General features: G+C 33.6%; 1 protein-coding gene, 1 long non-coding RNA gene and 1 other non-coding gene across 4 annotated transcripts in view; 1 reads left to right on the forward strand and 2 right to left on the reverse strand.

Annotated features, from left to right (window-relative positions):
* Window positions 1-111: 111 nt before the first annotated feature.
* Window positions 112-20695, reverse strand: LOC144854269 (ribosome-releasing factor 2, mitochondrial-like). Of its 2 annotated transcripts, none has more exons than XM_078712195.1 (25): window positions 20627-20695; window positions 20005-20176; window positions 19572-19649; window positions 19306-19357; window positions 18934-19136; window positions 17956-18100; window positions 16960-17020; window positions 16445-16546; window positions 12322-12435; window positions 11646-11783; window positions 11128-11253; window positions 9267-9355; window positions 8753-8902; window positions 8481-8654; window positions 7783-7863; window positions 7059-7207; window positions 6579-6719; window positions 5961-6060; window positions 5212-5425; window positions 4926-5002; window positions 4468-4606; window positions 3580-3762; window positions 2770-2936; window positions 2164-2295; window positions 112-376 (listed from the first exon to the last, which is right to left on the reverse strand). In XM_078712195.1, the coding sequence occupies exons 2-25, from the start codon at window positions 20070-20072 to the stop codon at window positions 248-250; spliced, it is 3012 nt and encodes a 1003-aa protein (XP_078568321.1). In that variant the 5' UTR covers window positions 20073-20176; window positions 20627-20695; the 3' UTR covers window positions 112-247. The 2 variants fall into 2 exon arrangements, with proteins under 2 accessions (XP_078568321.1, XP_078568322.1); XM_078712196.1 differs by having other exon boundaries at window positions 20005-20151; window positions 20627-20681.
* Window positions 10253-10324, reverse strand: Trnad-auc (transfer RNA aspartic acid (anticodon AUC)). Its single transcript has one exon. It is a non-coding gene; the product is annotated as a tRNA-Asp (tRNA).
* LOC144854276 (uncharacterized) overlaps window positions 15198-21734 on the forward strand; it is a 29944-nt gene continuing 23407 nt past the window's right edge. Inside the window, exon 1 of the long non-coding RNA XR_013614554.1 lies at window positions 15198-15294. This is a non-coding gene — a long non-coding RNA (uncharacterized LOC144854276). The remainder of the gene's footprint in view (window positions 15295-21734) is intronic.

A 21734-nucleotide genomic window follows, 5' to 3' on the forward strand; every position in this document is an offset into this window, starting at 1 on the left:
TGGTCGGTAATTTGCTGTCTACTTTGAGGTGGATAGCAAGAAACAACGCCTATAAAAAACCAAATATATATAATTGTTTTGCAATGTAAATATGTTACAAAAAACAAATAAATGTCACTGTTTCAATGTGAATCAACTGTAGGCCTACCTTTTATTCAATCTGATTCAAATGATTTATTTAGATGATATATAAAACGAATAATGAATGTTCATTATTTGTATAATATTGCACAATATATTAACAGCATCAGTAAGAATAATACAGTTTTTTTACAAGTGCATCTCTCTCAGATTGAGACATCCTTTCATAGCTTGATAATTCTAATGTAAATGTTGCTGTTCCAGATGTAATTGTCCTTAATGATGTTGCATAACCCTAGAAAAGAAAGAGAAAGACTTAAAGCTAAAATAGGTCTACCTCAAATTATAGGACTACCTCAATTTAAGGACTCAACGTCCAATTAAAAGGCTACCTCAAGTTGCTGGACTACCTCAAATTAAGGGACTCCTTCCAATTATATAATACTCCTTTCAATTTAAGAACTCCCTTCAATTTAAGAACTCCCTTCAATTTAAGGACTACCTTCAATTTAAGAACTACCTTCAATTTAAGAACTACCTTCAATTTAAGAACTCCCTTCAATTTAAGAACTACCTTCAATTTAAGGACTACCTTCAATTTAAGAACTCCCTTCAATTTAAGGACTCCCTTCAATTTAAGGACTCCCTTCAATTTAAGGACTCCCTTCAATTTAAGAACTCCCTTCAATTTAGGAACTCCCTTCAATTTAAGGACTCCCTTCAATTTAAGGACTCCCTTCAATTTAAGAACTCCCTTCAATTTAAGAACTACCTACAATTTAAGGACTACCTTCAATTTAAGAACTCCCTTCAATTTAAGGACTCCCTTCAATTTAAGGACTCCCTTCAATTTAAGGACTCCCTTCAATTTAGGAACTCCCTTCAATTTAAGAACTCCCTTCAATTTAAGAACTACCTTCAATTTAAGGACTCCCTTCAATTTAAGGACTCCCTTCAATTTAAGAACTCCCTTCAATTTAAGAACTACCTTCAATTTAAGGACTCCCTTCAATTTAAGAACTCCCTTCAATTTAAGAACTACCTTCAATTTAAGGACTACCTTCAATTTAAGAACTCCCTTCAATTTAGGAACTCCCTTCAATTTAGGAACTCCCTTCAATTTAAGGACTCCCTTCAATTTAAGAACTCCCTTCAATTTAAGAACTACCTTCAATTTAAGGACTCCCTTCAATTTAAGAACTCCCTTCAATTTAAGAACTCCCTTCAATTTAAGAACTCCCTTCAATTTAAGAACTACCTTCAATTTAAGAACTACCTTCAATTTAAGAACTACCTTCAATTTAAGAACTCCCTTCAATTTAAGAACTCCCTTCAATTTAGGAACTCCCTTCAATTTAAGGACTCCCTTCAATTTAAGGACTCCCTTCAATTTAAGAACTCCCTTCAATTTAAGAACTACCTTCAATTTAAGGACTACCTTCAATTTAAGAACTCCCTTCAATTTAAGGACTCCCTTCAATTTAAGGACTCCCTTCAATTTAAGGACTACCTTCAATTTAAGAACTACCTTCAATTTAAGGACTACCTTCAATTTAAGAACTCCCTTCAATTTAAGGACTCCCTTCAATTTAAGGACTCCCTTCAATTTAAGAACTACCTTCAATTTAAGAACTACCTTCAATTTAAGAACTACCTTCAATTTAAGGACTCCCTTCAATTTAAGAACTCCCTTCAATTTAAGGACTACCTTCAATTTAAGGACTACCTTCAATTTAAGGACTCCCTTCAATTTAGGAACTCCCTTCAATTTAAGGACTCCCTTCAATTTAAGGACTCCCTTCAATTTAAGGACTCCCTTCAATTTAGGAACTCCCTTCAATTTAAGAACTCCCTTCAATTTAAGAACTCCCTTCAATTTAAGGACTACCTTCAATTTAAGGACTACCTTTCCTTCAATTAAAGGATTCCCTCCAATCAAAAGACTTCCTAAAATAAAAAAAAAACTCTCTCTGAACCTGGAAAAATATTTACTTTATCAATAAAAATGGAAATTTAGTGTTACACTTTCATAAGAACTCATCAAAGGAAATCTTACTAGCAATTTAAAAATTACAAACGTACAAGCATCTCGGCCAATGGCGTTCTTGCTACAACAACCTTGCAGTCTAACCGATTCTCAATGTCAATAATATGACCTCGTCTTTTTGAAAGGTCACCTAAAACTGCTCCTAGTCGGTCTTGATCTGTGGTAACCTTAAAAATAAGTTTGCAACATATTATTCAACTAAACTAAACTTACGCAAAAATCACTTTAAATCAATGAAGTCAGCTGGACTAAATAAATCACTATTTTGAAATATTCATATCTAGAAATACCATACTAAAATCATTATCTTGAACTTAAACGAGAAAATTGAGATGTACAGTAGACTGCACTCTATATGATCATCAGCATCAGATGACTTCAGATCAGACAAGGGATTTGTGTCTGCTTTGTGAAGTAGAATAACAAACTTTTAGTGAGATTATATGAAGACTAAAGCACTGATTTATCGATTTAAAGCTCTGTCTATACACTATTAAACTTTAAACAAATTTGATGTGCCCATATATGGACAAAATGATGTCATATCACTACCATATTTGGGCATATCACTACCATATTTGGGCACATCACACTTTTTTTGTCAAACTAGTATACACAGAGCTTTATACACAATATTTTACCTCGACATTCATCATTGGTTCTAAAACTTCAGATTCTGAAGATTGCAAACAGGATTGGATACACTGTGCTGCACAAGCTGATACTATTGCAAGAGAAGTACCAGCAGCAACATGTAAGCTCTCAAGGACTACCTTAACACCTAGTACTTGTGCACTGATCCGTGGACCTAGCAAGACAAAAACTTGTATATTAATGTTTTTATTAAGATGCAAATGCCTCAAACACCAACTTTATACCCCACGTTTTTAATCAAAGCATCCGCATCCTCAGTTAGCTCAATTATGTCAACCCCTGCATAAAGATTTCCAGACACTAGACACACAAATTACAAGTGTAACCAAATACAGTACACATTTCACACCTAAAATTAATCAAAACTATCATGTCTTACATGAAGCATTCTTTCCATTCTATTCTTTTCTATATAAAGAGAACAATTGTGCAAAGTATCTAACTCTCACATTATACAAACAGTGTGTGCATAATATATAGGGAGACACTGTATTTATCAGTTTAAAGAACATAAGTTCTATTATACTATTGAAAGTTAATAACTTGGCTAAAGTCTTGTAGCCGAGATTATTACAGAAAGGCAACAAATACGAATTTGTCTGTGCTTATCATCGCAGTGTAGGATTTACAGGGTAAAACAAAACGTAATTGAAATGGATTTAGACTTACTGTAGTAGATGAAATTTGCCTGATGGCTAGGCATGATGGCCAAAAATGTGCTATGCCTAGGCTTTGATACTAGTCGCTAGGCCTAGTTTAGAAAATAATACTTCAGAAAAAAGAGGGTTTGCTCTAACCTGCTGATAATGCTGATAACGCTCCATTCTCCACAGCATCCATGGAATCCTGGTCATAGACAAATTCGTCATTTTCTTCTGGGAAAACCACTGAATCAGGTACAGAAAGTTCAAAGGTAGGTATCACCTTCATTCCTATATTAGCCATGTGAGATTGTTCACCAATAGTTGTTTCTAAAGTTGCTGAAAAAAAGAACAAAAATACATTGACAGGCACATTCAATTGTAATGAAAAATAGTTTTGGGATCATTTCATCATGATCATTGTAAAATTCTGTGAACACTCACTGCTGTTTAACAATGCAGTGCTAACCACATTTTACATATTTATTTATTTATTGCAGTGAATGTAAAATAAAACATCAATTACAAAGCAAAAGCTACAAGCTAAGCATGCTAGGTTAAAATAAACTAGATATTTACCTATAAAATGTTAAAATAATCAATTCAAGAGCAGTGCAGATAACTTAATTTTCATATAGTATTATATTTTGCTATACCCATCTTATCAATTTAACATTTTAATTGTATCTTTCAAAGTTGTTTTGTAATATACAGTTGTATTTTTTTTATATTTGTAATACAAACTTTTTTAGCTGTGTGCTATCGTATTGTACTTTTTATATACCATATTAAATAAAACTCAATGAAAAAACACAGAATGTAAGTTCAGAACTTCATTTTAACTATTTTTAGACTCTGGATCTACCTTATTTCAAAATCCTGGATCAGCTACCATTCATGCAATACTGTTTCCAAATGTCAGAAACTGTCATCCTCCAAAGGATCATGTGATGTGCGCTAATCATAATGAGATCGAACCAGTGCTCACAGACATCAATGTGATCATTTCTGGCTAAAGAACATAGTTGATGATATGGTACTTACACTCCTCTGACACCTCTTCTGTTATCATCTCCCTGTATGATATTTGTAGTGGTCCTAGATCAGCATCTATCTTGTATTCTTTCTTGATTCTGTCATGTATTATCTCAAGGTGCAGTTCACCCATTCCTGATAAAACTGTCTGCATGATAACAAAAATAAATTTTAGTCTTCTTCTAATTGAAAATATTTACGTAAAGAGTGACTTTCAACCATATTTCAACCTTTCAGCATTTTCTTAAAAGTCAAAGTGACTGCTTATCCTGAAAAAAATCCGGTTGAGATGTTTAGAAATATCGAGTGACTTCATGTGGCTAACAAAAATGTTAAATCTAATGCACATATTATGACTTGGGATACGCAACTACTTGGGATACCAACTACTTGGGATACCAACCACTTGGGATACCAACTACTTGGGATACTAACTACTTGGGATACCAACTACTTGGGATACTAACTTGCCCAGTTTCTTCATCTGTTTTTACTTGCAAACTGGGGTCTTCTCTCTGTATGCATTCCAGTGCATTATCAAGAGCTGAGAATTTAATATGAAGATGGTGTAATAAATATTTGATTAGCAAAATAAGATTATGTCAATAAAAAATCACTTTCTAGTCAGGAGTACGCTCTCTAGCCTTCGGCTTATATTATCTCTATGGGATGCACACATCAATTTTATGCAATGTTGTCCTAAAGAGCAATCACATAAATCTATTGTTATAAAGGTAGTGAATGTATGCTTACCATCTTGATAAGCCATGGACGGAGCCTCTATAGTACAGAAAAACACAGGCTGAGGGATGTCTAAGCCTGGTAGAAGTTCTAATTGCCTTTCTGTTTTGTCTTTAACATCTTGGCCTAAATGTTTCCTACTCTTTCTGTTTGAATGTGTTTTAGTATCCTTTGAGATTTTCGCTAGATTTGATTTTGATGAAACCAAGGTGTCCCCTGTTATTGTCTAAAGAAAGTAAAATATAGGATTAGTTGCCAAAAAACTGAAATTTAGGTAGTAATAATGGGCAAATTGCTGCAAAGTGGCTGCATCTATGCCTGGGAGTAAGTAAGAGATTATATCTACACCTAAAAAGAGGGTTCTATGGCTTTGATAATAGACTAATGTGTTACAACATCAATCAATTTATCTTAAGCAAGTCGAATGGCTAAATAAAGGGGTACCTCGATGTACTAGCTCACACAGAGCCACTGTTGTGGACAGAAGCAATGGCGCCGTAGTTGGCAGCCGGTGACATGACGTGACCCTTAGTGGATACGAATGTTGTTGAAAGGTTAGCGTCTTAGTCCACAGCGCCATGAGCGCCATTTCGAATATGGCGCTATATAAATCTTAATTATCATCATAAATCAGTGCGTAGGTTCCACAAAGTAAGGCTATGTTTAAGTGTGTGAAATTCATTTAAGTCTAAGAGTAGCCACAGCAAAATGATTGATACTGATTTCAACCTCCTATAGCTTTAATAAATAATGCATCAAACCTGTTTCATGCCAACAGCAACAGCAATATTACCAGAGGTCATATTGTGAACTTCCCTATGCTCATCGGCAAATACCTCTAATAATCGGCTTATTCTCTCTCTAGGGAAAACAAAACAGAGAACATTTTATTCTATTTTAGTGGTTTATATAAATAGCATTATGAGACAACAAACAATTTTTAACTTTAAAAATGTTTATATAAATGCGAGTCATGGGCTTTGACTAAATCTCCGCAAAAAAGATTGATGCCTTGTGAGATGTCGGTAGATAGAGAGTCCTCTTAGTTCCCTGGACTGCAAGGAAGAAAAATCACTGGGTACTCCACAAGGATGCTACGACAACAGATGCCAGTTAGAATAATGCAATTCTTCGGCCATGCCATTCGTCAAGTAGGTTTGATAAAGAAATAATACAGGGGTCAGTGGATGGACAATGAGGAATACCAACAACATCACGGGCAAATGACATAAAAGAATGAATGATGGAACAAGGATGATAGAAGCATAAACTGTGGACAGAGATTCGCACCACCTGACTAAAAAGAGAAACATTGCTAGTACAGTACATTTACTTTATTGTATTTTTTAAAAACAACTTAATTATAAAGCAATTCTTACACTGTTCCTCTATTTAAATTATACAAAGCCGACTGAGGTTTGAGTTCCCCTGAGTAGATTCGTAGGAACACAAGAGGGCCTCGATGTTTGTCATGGACAATCTTAAAAGCATATGCACACAATTCACCATCAAATGATTTTCTGAAAAAAACAAAAGAAAAAAAGTATAATATTAATATATGATATTGATATGTTACACATACAAGACAATCAGAATTCCATCTGGAAATAAAGTAATATGTATATTTAAAGTAGGGCGACTAATTCAGGATTTTAAAGTAGGGATGAAGATGTGTAGGGGCTTAGAATTGCAAAAAAAAATAATTAAGAGCTGAAGTTCTAATTTTTGCGCTGTATTCTTCAAAATTTAGATTTGGATCTCACTTACTTTTTTCACTGCGAAATGTCGCCTAGTGTATAAAATGCAATATTATTTTATAAATGATATAAATAAATATAATTTATAGTAAATAAACGTACACTAATTCTTGATTGCATTGTTGAGGTGATGGTAGGTAGTCTATTACAGCATCCATTAACAATTGAACACCTTTGTTCTTAAGTGAGCTGCCACATAATACTGGTACTGCACCTTGACCTAATGTCACTCTACGAATTACAGCTTTTAACTATAAAAAGAATTACACATTAAAATCAAGTCATCATCACAAACATCATTAAATAAATGTATTTATTCTTTTGACCTCTTCAGCACAAAACTGTTCTCCCAGAGGGTCCAGAATACAACTTACAAAACAATTAAAAAAATCAATTTACAAACAAATAAAAAATGAAACACATTTTTCTATAACTGAATGTATTACTTACTCTTCATGCAATAAAATTCAATGCCGTACATATTTTTCTGATGAATATTATCTCAACTTTTCACTAGGCCACAATTCCACTCTTAAGCTCCGTCTACACTATCAAACATTATGTGACAAAAAATATGATGTGCCCATAATTATATGGACATGATGATGTCATATCACTACCATATTTGGTCATATTACTACCATATTTGGGCATATCACTACCATATTTGGGCATGTATCACACACTTTTGTCAAACTAGTTTGATAGTGTAGACAGAGCTTTAGACTGGTTGGATTACAACTCATTGATTGGATTATCAATTAAATCAAATAGAAAAGATTGATCCGATTGATTGAATGATTGATTAAAACACCAAAATACCCACCTCATCAGCTTCAATTTGAAGAGGATCAAATGAATCGGTTTCCAAAACTTTATCACCAAATTCTTCATCCAATTCCACAAGCTGTAAATAAATGTTGTAATTATGCTTGTTAGTAAACTACTATCCATTTAATGTACTACACAGAAGTGTTAAATCAAGGAAGATTTGCCAGCATGTGTAACTTGTTCATCTCATTGGGACATAGGGCCACTCTTATGGTTTCTGTAAAAAAGTAATAGCAACTGGTAGGGGCGTAAGCTCAATCATAAGGTGATTAACAAATGGGGGTGAAATGAACCAGAGCTTTGGGATAATCCCCTAAATCTCTATAAAAGATGCACTGGGTTCTTTTAAGTGCACACAAACCAATTGTGTTCACTGAACCTCTAATTTTTCTTATCCGAGAAGACAATGTTCTATCACCAGAGCTATGCCTTGAAACGGTGCTTATTATGACGGTAATATGCAGTATTTCTGTTTTAAACCGCTTGGCCACAACATAATAATAACACAACTTTTTCAAATTTACAACAAAAATATCTATATATGGCAAGAGATGATCTTATAATAATAACAATAACAATTGGTGAGAATCTGACTTTCGAATAGAATCATGAAGAAAATAACAACAAAAGACAGCTCAGTACATTACCGGCTTTTACATCAATAAAATAAAAAGATACAAGAAAAACTATTACATCTTCAACTAAAGCTGTTCGTGCTGCTACTACTTGTTCCCAAGCAACCGCATTATTTTTATCCACAGGCTGCTGTACATATGCTCTGCCATCATCTTTTAAATTCCAAGTTACAGTTTCCATAGTAACAACGTCTATAACACCTTCAAAACTTGTATATTTTCCCAATGGTAACTATAAAAGTAATGTTGTCATCAGTTTAATAATGTAATTATGATGTGATATAAAAAAATGAGTTAACCTAATCTTCTCTCTCTTAAAAAACAACATACCTGTAAAATTAGTGGTTTAACTTGTAGCTTTTCTTTTATAGATTGAATTGAGAATTCAAAATCAGCATTATGTTTGTCCATTTTGTTTAGAAAAGCTATCCTGGGTATCTGATAATTGTTAGCCTGTCTCCAAACTGTCAGTGTCTGAGCCTAGCAATAAAAAAGAATATAACTGTCATGCACACAGAGTAGTGAGCCTAAAGAAATAAAAGGAAGACAGTATGTAAGGGCGTGTGATGCAGCGTGTTGGATCGTGAGATCGTGAGTTCGAATCCAAATTTCGTTTCATTACTTGTATCCTTAGGCAAGACACTTTACTTATGTTTGCTCCTCTCCATCTAAGTGTAAAAATGGGTACCTGGTATAGGTCAAAACACAACTGCGCTGATAGCGGCTACAACATTATGGGAGTATGTTTCAAAATATTACCAGGGTAATAATATGAAGCGCTTAGAGGCTTTGTACATTATGCGCTATATAAGACAGACATATTATTATTATTTTCCTTTATTACCTCAACTCCTGCAGAGGCGTCAAAAACTGCAACCGCTCCATCTAGCACCCGTAGACATCTCTCAACCTCAACAGTAAAATCAACATGACCTACAAAAAGATATATATCAGTAGATCATCCTTAACACTGTAACCACTGTCACAATCTTATTCTTAAAATCTCACTATATTTGTTGCAATTAGGAAGTTTTCGTAGCAGCATGTACATGTTAACTTTAACGCTATTTCCCAACATGCAACGTACAAGCTCTGTCCACTTTGTAAACAAATCAATCATCGCATGCGCAAGCATGACGAAAACTTTACTTACATACGTCGAGAATCTTATTTCTGAAAATAGCGTCAATGAAAACCGTTAATAGAAGGGTATCGAAACATGGAAGAATCATTAAATTTCTGAAAAATGATTAAGAAAACAAATGGTAAATTTAAAGGTATTTTTAATTAAGCCAAACAAATTGACAAATTGTTCATCGCATTATCCTATTTATCACCCAATATACATGATCAAACAAGCCCAGCTGAGCCTAGAACTAGCACTAGACCCAAGGTATTCCATGATTTGTTTTAATACGAGTGGCGTATGTTGCATGCGCGACACATGCGTTGCGTTCTACACTTTCACCATCGAAGCGCAATAAAAAAGAGCAAGTATGTTGCGCAACTGTTGGCTGAACCTACGCTGTTATGCAAATGAGTAGAATGTTGACGTCATCCGTTAGAGTTAACGTTTACATGCTCTGCGAAAACTATTATTATTTTCTATAATTCCACCACTACTATCTCTCATTATTCATTGGCATTGGCAATATTGTCACATTCCATCTCTGTGACCTTTAACATTTAACTGTTATAGATATATATATATATATATATAAACACAACAGGCAAAGAACATTAATTCTAAACCGCTCGGTGATATACTGAAATTTAATTAATTAATTTGAAACGATAAAAATGAGGAAATCTGTGAGAATGAGAAAAAGTCGCCCCAACCGAGACTCGAACTCGGACCGCCTGCTTGATATGCAGATGTCCTAACCATTAGACCACTGGGGCTTTCATGGTATTGTTCGAACTCGATTGGATAGCGACTCTTTAACATTCTCGGCGTGGTACGGCGGAACAGCACTAGTCCTCAGTTGTACGCACGCGCAACAGAGATCAAATTGATACGCCATTATCTTTCAGTATTTTTATTCACGAGGCAGGATCTCCGAAGAGATACTTTTATATATATAAACACAACAGGCAAAAAACATTAATTCTAAACCGCTCGGTGATATACTGAAATTTAATTAATTAATTTGAAACGATAAAGATGAGGAAATCTGTGAGAATGAGAGACTATGGGGTAGCACTACTAGGGATAAAGATGCAATAAAGCAAACATTTTGAAAACATTATCGAAAATGATCATTTTTTAGTCACGCGAACGATGTAAACAAGTTACGCCCTCTGTTGGCCGCTTGACGAATGCACGAAATAAACAAGGTTTTCGAAGTAATAAATTGAATATAAAGTTACGTTTTTTTAGTAATTTATTATATATATTATATCAACTTTGTCAATATCAATAAAATACGGATTGTTAAACACCTTTAAAAACTTGATAAATACCAAAAAAAATTAATATGAATTTGGTCTAAAGTGAGACGTTTCGGCCCACAAAGTGGGATGTTTCAGCCTAAAAGTGGGCCGAATAGTCCCGGGCCGAATCGTCTCAGGGCCGAATCGTCCCTGAATCTTTTTTAACAACATTAGTTAATGGTTCTGTATTTGTTATTCTGTATATAACTTTGTTGTGAATTGTGTTGAGCCATTTAATATATAAAAACCACCAGAGATCCCCATATTCATACCTGGAGTATCAATAAGATTTATTCTGTGATCTTTCCAATGGTATGTAACAGCAGCTGATGTAATAGTTATTCCACGGTCTCTCTCCTGTGGTAAATAATCTGTCACAGTATCCCCATCATCAACATCTAGTAAGAGTTAAGTAGCAGACGTCAATAAAGAAGCTAGCATGTGAAAATAAGACTACTAGGTTTGTTTTGTTAGTGTACAGTATACCAGTTGATAAACTAAGCATCTTCTTTTTGACATACCAGTTTGCTGAGGTTTGTGAACTAAGCTTGGTGGTTAAAGATACTTGGCTACCAATCCAAGGATCCTGGGTTCAAGTCCTGTCATATGTCAGGATATTTCTCTTGGCAAAAAAACAACTCCACTCCAAAAAACTTGTAGTAAGACTTTGTTTATGTAGAGCATCTTGTGAACATGATTGCCACATTTAAGAAGGATAGTGAATTAATTCGCTTATGGTTATTGCTTTGGTAAAATAACAAATCCTGACATAGCATCCATAAACACTTACCACCAAGGTGTTTGATCTGTCCCGAGTAGAATAATATTCTTTCTGTTGTGGTTGTTTTGCCTGCATCAATATGTGCCATGATACCTATATTACGAATATCTTTAGCATCGCTACTCTTTGATGATAAGTGCCTTCTCCCTGGAAAAAAAAACATTGTTTATTTAAATGATTGTACAAAATTACATGTGTAACATCTTAATGTGGCAATCTCTTTCTTTAATGGTGATATGATTATGTCAAATTGTTGCTTGGTGGTTGACATGCTTGGTACCAATCCCACGATTCTTGGTACAAATCCTCTCAAAATTACAGGATTCTTCTTATAGAGTATCAGTTGTTGTATTCTATATTGCTTGTTTAGTAGTTGTTGTTAGTTCAGTTGATCACGAATGTAAATAGTATGTGTGTATTGTTTTGCTTGTGTTTTTCTGCCAAGAAAACAATTATCATTATATACTATGTATGAAGGACTTAATAAATTGAATCGAATCGAATCAGTATCACAGTTCTAACGTCACAATACCATGCGACATCCCTTTTTACTTGGCAATGGCCCAAGCGTTCAATGATGTAACAAGTGGTATTGTGACGTCAGAATGTGCTGAATATTAGAAAAGGTGTGATAAAAAAAATTAAATTTATAAACAAATGGTAAATAAATAATTAAATATTATACCTCTGTGACAGTGGCACATGCAAGGGATGTAAGACAAAAGGCTGGTAGTAAGTGGAGCATATTTAAGGGTATTTCCCTTGTGTATAGCAGTTCTGAATATCAAAGACAACATTCCTGAACAAGAGAAACAAATCATTTTAAATTGAATATAATCAGAATAAGCAATAACCAACAGTAACACTAAACCAAAGACAAAGTATTATAAAGAATATGCTTGGTTGGTGATAATAAAAATACTTTTTACTTTACTTTAGAATTGTCACTACATACAAAACATTAAATTCATACAAATTATTCTGTTCTCTTATCACCAGTGTATTAGGCCATGTGTGGGTAGGAATCCGGGACGATTCGGCCCTGAGACGATTCGGCCCTGAGACGATTCGGCCCTGAGACGATTCGGCCCTGAGACGATTCGGCCCGGAACGATTCGGCCCACTTTTGGTGACGATTTTGCCCACTTTTGGGCCGAAACATCCCACTTTGACTTTGTGGGCCGAAGGCCCGAAACGTCTCACTTTAGACCAAAAATACTGAAAATAAAGTTTGGGGGAAAATGCTTATTGTCCCGGGCCGAATGGTCCCGGGCCGAATCGTCCCAGGGCCGAATCGTCCCGGGCCGAAGTGTCTCAGGGCCGAATCGTCCCGCGGCATGCATGGCCATGAGGCATTCATTTTCGGTCCTGCTAAACACCGCCAGATTCTGATACCACCATATACCTACCAGAGCAACAAATCCTATCACCAGAGAGTAGCCACCTGCTTGGAATTGATTGTATATTACAAATTTCAAAGCTCAGAAACTGATAAAATTGAAGTTAAAGGTGAATTTCTCGCCGTCGCAATTCCAGAATCGAATGCGTTTCATCATCATAGTAGTAACGAAACGAACGCGTTCATCCGTGTCTTCAGCGGTCAACTGTGATGCGCTACCAATGCATTTATTTGGTCAAATAAAAATTCTTTTCTGTGCACTATAACATTTTAAAATAAATAACTTATTTGTTACTCAGTCAACTGCTCTCACAGAATTTATTTGGTCAAATAAAATCAGAAATTATTTTCTGTACACTATAACATTTAATAATAACTACAACTTTACAACTATATTCGCACAATTTATTTTAATGAAACCATAGAATTGGCTAGACGGTCATTTCATTAAATCCGACACGCCCTTCTGTCAGCAGTGATGGTATTCTGTTTAATAATGCGTTTTTCGTTTTGATCATCTAAAATTGTATTTATTCAGACACAATCCAAATGTTATCATTTTCGATTTTTAAGTACAGTAATATTATTCTTCCGAAAGTCGATTATTATTTTTAAATTCGTTACCGCGTTTCCGTATATTAAAAAAAAGTAGAATCATTATATAATAGGGATGTGGCAAGAGAAAATAAAAACAGAAAATTTAACTTGATATTACCGTGTATTTTATAGCAAGCAATCAGCAATAATATAAATATTACATCATAACATGCAATAACAAAATGAATAAAAATGATTGTGTTAATTGTGATTCTTAGTCAAGAGTTTTCAGCTTACATCCCGTCATCATCTCAAATTCTCTGTATACGCCATCTGGAGCAATGTTCAAAGACAAATTTAAAAAAAATTGGTACAAAAGAAAATGACGATTAATGAAGACTATTTTTGCAAAACAAGGTTTAATTGGATGTGAAGACAAACATGACTTCCAAAAAATGTCGATGTTACTAAAGGAAATAATCATTAAAACAAATCATGATTTTGTTAAAATACGCTCTTTCCCGCAGAAACACATGGTTGCCGTTTGATTGGAAGAAAAATTCTTGCGAGAGCATATAATACTAAAATTGGCAACCAACTGGAAAACATTAAAAGTAGCCGACCTGAAACCAAAAAGCCATTTTACCCCGTATGTATTGATGAACATCCACGTTTACTTTTATTATGTATGTTATTTGTTATCGTTACCGTTTTTGCCATACGATCGGATAAAAACATAATGAAAAAGGAAAGAAATCGCGCAATCGATTGATGTATTTTTTGTACCAATTGTTTGAAGATGTCTTCGTACATTCTTCTCCAGTAGACATAAAATGTGAGATGAAAACACTTGACTAAATATCACAATTAACACAATCATTTTTAATTCATTTTGTTATTGCATGACGGTAATAATTATTATTATTGCTGACAGATTACATGCTATATAAAATACACGGTAATATCAAGTTAAAACTTTCTGTTCTTGCCACATCCCTATTCTATAATGATTACTCTTTTTATAACATACGAAAGCCTAACGAATTTTAAAATTATAATCGACTTTTGGAAGAATAATTATTAAAAAGAATCCATCACTGACAGGGCGTAATGTCGGATTGTGACGGACTGGCCGTAGCAAATTCTATATGGTTTCAACCAATAAAGAGAAGAAAATATCAACCAAAGATTGTGTGAACATAGTTGCATTAGTGTACAAAAAAGAATTTCTGATTTTATTTGACCAAATATAGGGCCTATAGGTCTACTGTAGGAGCAGTTGACTGAGTAACAAATACTAGTTATTTATTTTGAAATGTTATAGTGATTTATTTGACCAAATAAATGCATCGATAGCGCCTCGCAGTTGACCACTGAATACAATACACAATCAGGGAAGAGTTAAATTACTGTAATTTAACTCTTCCCTGACACAATATAGAACGGATGAACGCGTTTGTTTCGTTACTATTATGATGATCAAACGCATTCGATTCTGTAATTGCGACTACCGGCGAGAAAATGTCAGTCTCGATACGAGGTCAGTTTCTGAAAGAATCTTCTAGGCCAAAGATCGTAAAGCGCCACGTACGTAGTCCACGTCGTGGCGCTAGTATCTTTGATCTAGACTTGGCCTAAGTAGCTTTGAAATTTGTAATATACCAATAATCATTTCCAAGCAGGTGGCTGCTCTCTGTTCTGGTAGATTTGTTGCTCTGGCTGGTAGGTATCTGGTGGTGTAGGACCCTTCATTTCTCTTTTTACAAAAATTCAATAATATTAAAATAATAAAATAGGCCTCTACTCTAGGCCTGGCCCCAAGCTTACCTAGCTAGAGCCTCTAGTAGACCCTAGTAGAGGCCTAGCTAGGCCCTACCTTCTACTAGACCCTAGGGTCTAGGCCTAGCCTTCCTACCTATGCTAGGCCTAGGGTAGGCCCTATTCTATACAACAAACATTTTAAAAAATCTGCTTAAAATTCTTATTTATTATTTATTAAGTAAGAATTTTAAAGAGATTTTTTTAATGTTGATATTGGAATTAATTACTGATTTTGATGTGTGTGATGTTATTTTGTCTATAGACTAGGCCCCTAGGCCTATATGAAGAGTATTCTTTGAAAAATGCTGCTCACTGGCTTTTAAAAATTCTGTCCTATCTTTTAATTTATTACCACTAGCAGCTGGTCTGAAAATAATACTAATAGTAAAAAGTGGTCCAAAATTTGGATTGTGGTCAGGATTACCTAAAAAAATTAAAGGAGTAGTCCTTGACCACATATCTATCTGTATTTTCATTTTGGTATTAAAGATCGTGCAATAACTTTTTGAACTAACTATACTAACAGACACACGCGATACCTCCTTGGCGGAGGTAAATAAAATGAGAGAGGCGGAACATTTAAAATTTCTTTTTGCTGTTAATATGAATATAAATAACAAACAACATAAATGTTTATTTTCCACATTAGTATGGTACATTGATAATTACAAAATATTATTATGTCTACTATTGCACTAAATCTTGAAACTAAAAACTATATTGCACACTTTTTTATTAAAACTAAATTTTTTCCTAATAATATTTAACTTTTCAAATAATACTTTAAAGATTCATTTTCATTCAAACAACATAACACTTCTTGAATTAACAAAATTGTTAATTAATTAAATTTAAATTACCAGAAAAATTGCTTTGCCACTAAATTTACACCTAATTTTATGTTTGATGATAGGCCAACTTTAATATGAAAAATTTTGAAATAATATGTGAATGATATGAGGGGAAAAAGTAATAGATTTGATCAGCTATTCTTCAATTCCCAATCTAAATGTTGTTTGTTGTGACAGTAACGTCTTCATCACCATATTACCAGCAATTTTTTCTTCTTTAACTGTGTAATTATTCCTCAATTCAATGGGATACATCATTCTTGGTTTCGTCAAAAAAGGATTCGAGATATCATCAGTAGGATCTGAAATTTTTATTTATAAAAAAAAATGCAAAATTATACTACTGCAATTCCCAAATATTAATTTGCTTCCACAAGTCAAATTTGTATCATGAGCAAAAAACAAAGAAAGTAACAATAATTTATTTGGATAAATTACATCTAGAGAAACAACATTTTCCAATGGCTTTTTAAATCTCACACATTTAATAACAAAATTATAAAGTGCACATATCCACTAGAAGTGCTCAAGGAACTACCAAAGTTGACCGTGATCATGGGTTATCACGGCCAATAAATTAATGATACATTTTTTTTAAACGAATATTTTTTCTAGTAAGGGCAACATCAAACTGTTTGGGTGGGCATTAATCAATGTAATAGTGATGTGAATTAATTTAATAAATCTTATATCTCTTATTCTAACAGCATCTTACCAAATTTAAAGTCACTTTTATCATCATTCCGTATTGGTCCACTGCTTTCATTCACAAATGGCTGTAAAATTTTTAAAAATTGCATTATTGAATGATTTGACTTAAACCAGGGAAGTGTTAACTCTTCCCTGGTTAAACAAAAATAGTAATGCCAGCATACAGTACAGGGTATAGTATAGTAGATAGAATTCTGCCATCAGATTGGTCAGATGTTTTATCTAATAATGATTTTTTTTAAATGACCCAGCATATATTTGGATGCTAGAGAAGACTGCCTCTTGGATGCGACTGGCATCAGTGGGAGGAACGAAACTGTACTGTACTGAATTGTACTAAATAGTTATTATATTATATACTATTTAGTCAAATAGATATAATAAATCAATTTATGTGAAAGTTGAACACAATTAATGATTATTTTAAACTATAACTATATAATTTTTTATTTTTGCGAATTTTCTTTTTCTGTTTGTACGTTTGTTTATATGGATGAAATTTCCGAAATAAAAGAAATTAATTGATTAATTGATAAATGTTTTTAATCTAATTCATTTTTTGTTATGGCTTTATTGTTGCAGTGACACGCCTTGGCACAATTAAAGCTATCTCTGTTTTTGTTTGTTTGCCAAAATTAATAAAATAAAATAATGTATGCATGTTACAACTTAATTAACTGATAAAAAAAGTTTCTTTTTAAAAATATACGATATTTTTCACATTAAAAAGTAGTGTAACTATTCCTTATACAGGAAAAAAAGAAAAGTGTTTGTGTTGTGATTTTATTAATTTTCACTTTTCTTGTTTTTGGGGGGACGGCGAATCGAAGGCCAATGTTTCGTTATCCTGACGCTCCACGCGACCATGCCACAATCGATATGCGCATAGCCGCGTAATAACGAAATATTGACTTTTGATTTGCCGGCACTGGACCGGAACAGGTGTGAAAGACCCTTTAGGCAGGTCACAATTCTAAATCTACTAGATTCCAATGCCTACCTGATTATAGCCATGATCCCACTCAGTGCCTGTACAAGGATTATATTTTATTTCAGTGGGTAGTACGCTTCTTGGCTGTATGTCCTCTCGCTTTACTGTGACACTTTTCTCTTTGTATAACATTCTAGAGCGTGGTGGTACAGTACTAAAAAATATTTACATCAATTTTATTATTTATAAATTCCCTTAAAACTAGACATTGGACCAATGGCATAACATAGAGACCTGATGCCCCTGGTTTAGGAACCCTAAAGTGGCCCTACAACGCTGGAGGCCTTGGGCGTTTTTAGACTTTATCGACATATTTTAATACTTGTTTTTTCCTCTGGGCACAGCTCAAGGGCCCCTAAGCTCCGGGTGCCTTTGGGTTTAGCCAGCTCATAGCCGTTACGTCACTGCATTGGACTCAAATGATACATTCACATTCTGAAAATCAGACATTAGCCACCCAGACACTAACCACCTGTTATGGACTGTACCATTGTTAAAGTGGGAGGGGCTGACAATGTTGGGTGTTGTTAATTAGCAACTCCCTGGCTTAAAGATGTATTGTCCCCTAAAAAAATAATTCACTAAACATTTTTGTTGAATATGCCATTTTAATGTCGCATAATAGTTATCCACTTTGACCAAAAATTGGATCGGAAAAAAAAATGTATTTACCTGAAAAGACTGTAATTTAAAGCAAAAAAATAGTAAAATTGGCTGCTAGCCAATGGGTTTATTTTGTCATTTTATAAGTGAAAACACTATTATTTTTTTTTTCTATGGAAGTGATTAACTTTATTAAAATTACAAAATAATCTATTAAAAGTCTGATTTAATTAATCTTTATTTTTCATGTTTTGGGGGAAAAATACATCTTTAAGTTACATTGTTGCTTGACTTTCAAAAGTTAATGTTTTATATTTTGTGATGTACAACAGATTGAGATCTTGAGGAATGACATACAGTAATGTCATTTTTTTTTTTTCTAACCTGTTATTAAACCCTGTCTGTTTCCTTCTTAACTGGGCTAAATGTTCATCAATATTAAACCTCAGTTTCCTTTGTTTTTTCTCTTTTTTTGCTTTGCTTTTTCTAAGCATACTTGGATGAATAAGGTATCTCTTCAAGCCACTACCAGAAAGTGGAGATAGTTGTAATGGACTTCCAAATGTCCTTTCCTTTTTTACAGAAATCTAAGAATAAAAAAATAATCAGTAGATCATTTATTTCAACTTTACTTAGAGAGATTAACCCTTCCAGCTGAACACACAGATCAGCTATATTCAGCCCGCTTAATTAAAAGTAGTTACAACATCTGTTGGTATGGTTTGAATATATATATAATAAGAATTTTATACATACCATGCCTGTTCCATTTTCAGTGTGGTACATTGGTATAGACAAGTCATCATTCCTAAGAGAATAAATATTCATTCATTTAATCATGCTTAAAGTACAAAAATAAACACAATTTAGAGTATTCTAAAATATTATTTTAAATTAAGGAAAGGGTTTATTTATTTTGTTCCCCGTCGTATATAATAATTACATTGTTCAAAATGATTTGTTTTAAATAAAGGAAAATATATACTGATTTGATTGATTTGTCATACAATAATCCAAATTACCAGAATGAATTGAGAGCCCTAGGAGCCTTCTGGTTCTCTTCACTTTTATCGTCTTCTCTGGATACTGTTGACGATAATCTAATGGTAATATTATAAAATTTGAATGAATAATTTAATAAAATAAACAATGAGTTACTATAATATTGTATTACTGTATTTAGTACAATTATGCATGGATTAATTTTACTTTAGAACAATCAACATAGATGTGTTATAAACACTTTTGTTGAACAAGATAATTTTATTATTTTAAAAGCCTGACTCACAGTTTTATTCAACTCGACTCCAGTATCAAATAGAAGAGGCAATTGTTTAATATAATATTTGTACTACTACCAGTTAATTTTAAAAAGTTTAATTACGATTACAAAATCTCTACCAAAACAACTAATTAAAAATAGTTTGAATAAAGAATTCTAATTTATATTCTTACTTCATAAATGGTAGCATTGTTGGTATTATTCCTTTACTAGTAGTTGTTTTTTGTAATGGCATATACATTAATAATGAGTAGTAGTATTGGAATTAGATTTAACAGTCAGTAGTCTACATTCATTAACCTGCAACACACACGGTCAATCTGTGTTTAAATCGATGAAATTAATCTATGTTAAAATAAAAGAATTCATCATTATTGTAAAGAAATTTCAAAATCAAACAAAGACTGAGTCATGACATTTTTTTAAAAAGAGGGTATATAGGCCTAGGGCGGCTAGGCTAGATAAATTTGTTTAGGGCTAGGCCTAGGCCTATTTATGGCAGGCTTATCGGCGCAACACTCACAGTGCCGAAACGAGGCAGCCTAGTCTGCTAGCCCTGCCTGGCCGCCATATTAATTAATGTAGTACTACTAGGCGTAGGCCTAGCTAGCTAGGCTAGACCTCGTCTCTCTAGGGCGGCTAGGCCAGGCCTAGTATTTTAGTAGGCCTAGCTGCTAGGTAGGCCTAATAATTATATTGCATGGAGTAATTCTTTACTCCATGGTTATTGATGTTAATAAATAGGCCCTATGCTAGTGTTATAATAGTAGGCCGAGTATATGGGAGTATAAATACCAGAATCCTCCTTTACTAGACTGTAAAATGATACTGTCTTTCTTTCCACCACCACCACACCACGACCTGCCATATTGCCAAAAAGATGCCTCTCTCTCCCCAGCTCCAACCCAATAAATTAATAAAAAAGTTTTGAAGACGTTTTATTTAGAGGGCGCACTACTAAGAAATGATAACTAAATCAAACATTTTCGGTATTAATATTATTTAAAAACATATATAAAACATAATATAAAGTATAGCAAACTAAATTTATATTTCAGTAAAATATGTACTAAATATAATGAACTTAATTTTATACATTTATTATAACAATTAGAACAATTAACACTTGGAATGGTACAAATATATATACAGTACCTGAAATCATATTTAAATAATTGAGAGAAAATGATTAGGTTCCATATTCTATTTTTGCGATATTCTATTCTAGCTTGATTTCTATGCATTTTTTGCTACCTCTTCCCCCGAATCAACTTGCTAAATATGCGGGGCACAACAAATATAAAACACTTAAAATAAAAAGGCAAAAATTGTATACAAAACAAATCAGGCATACAATTCAGATTGTTATAAAAAAAATACAGCTACAAAATGACATTATTAGGGAACAATTTTCCCACGTCGGTTTAAAGCGGGTATTCTATATGGTATAGCTACATACCAATGCCGTCTCGCTTAGTTTTTTATTTATTCCTTTCGTTTTACTTTGTTACACAAAACACAGCTTGAAAATAGTGTATCGAGTGAATGAAGTTTTTTTTGTTAACAATCCACGGCTTCCTACCGCTATACCATATAATAATCTACATGTATAGTCTTTTAGTGTAAAATCATTATTGAATTCTGCTGGCTACTTTACGTTCGTGGGCTTTACTTTCTTACTTTCAATTGGGACAGTCAGTTCATTATTTTCTTTAATTGTTTTTATTATGTATATTAATATATGGAGTCATGTCTCCAAGTGTATCGAACTTGTTCGCGAGTGAAAAATCAAAATCTCCATTACTGTCCACGATTGTACTACGCCACCCTTACAAATATGCTAATTTGCATATTCCTTCCTTTGAGGAGGCAGGTGCTTGGTATACGATCTGTTCTGTTCTCA

Source organism: Antedon bifida, chromosome 10 (genome assembly GCF_963402885.1).
Source record: "Antedon bifida chromosome 10, ecAntBifi1.1, whole genome shotgun sequence".
NCBI classification, from domain to species: Eukaryota; Metazoa; Echinodermata; class Crinoidea; order Comatulida; family Antedonidae; genus Antedon; species Antedon bifida.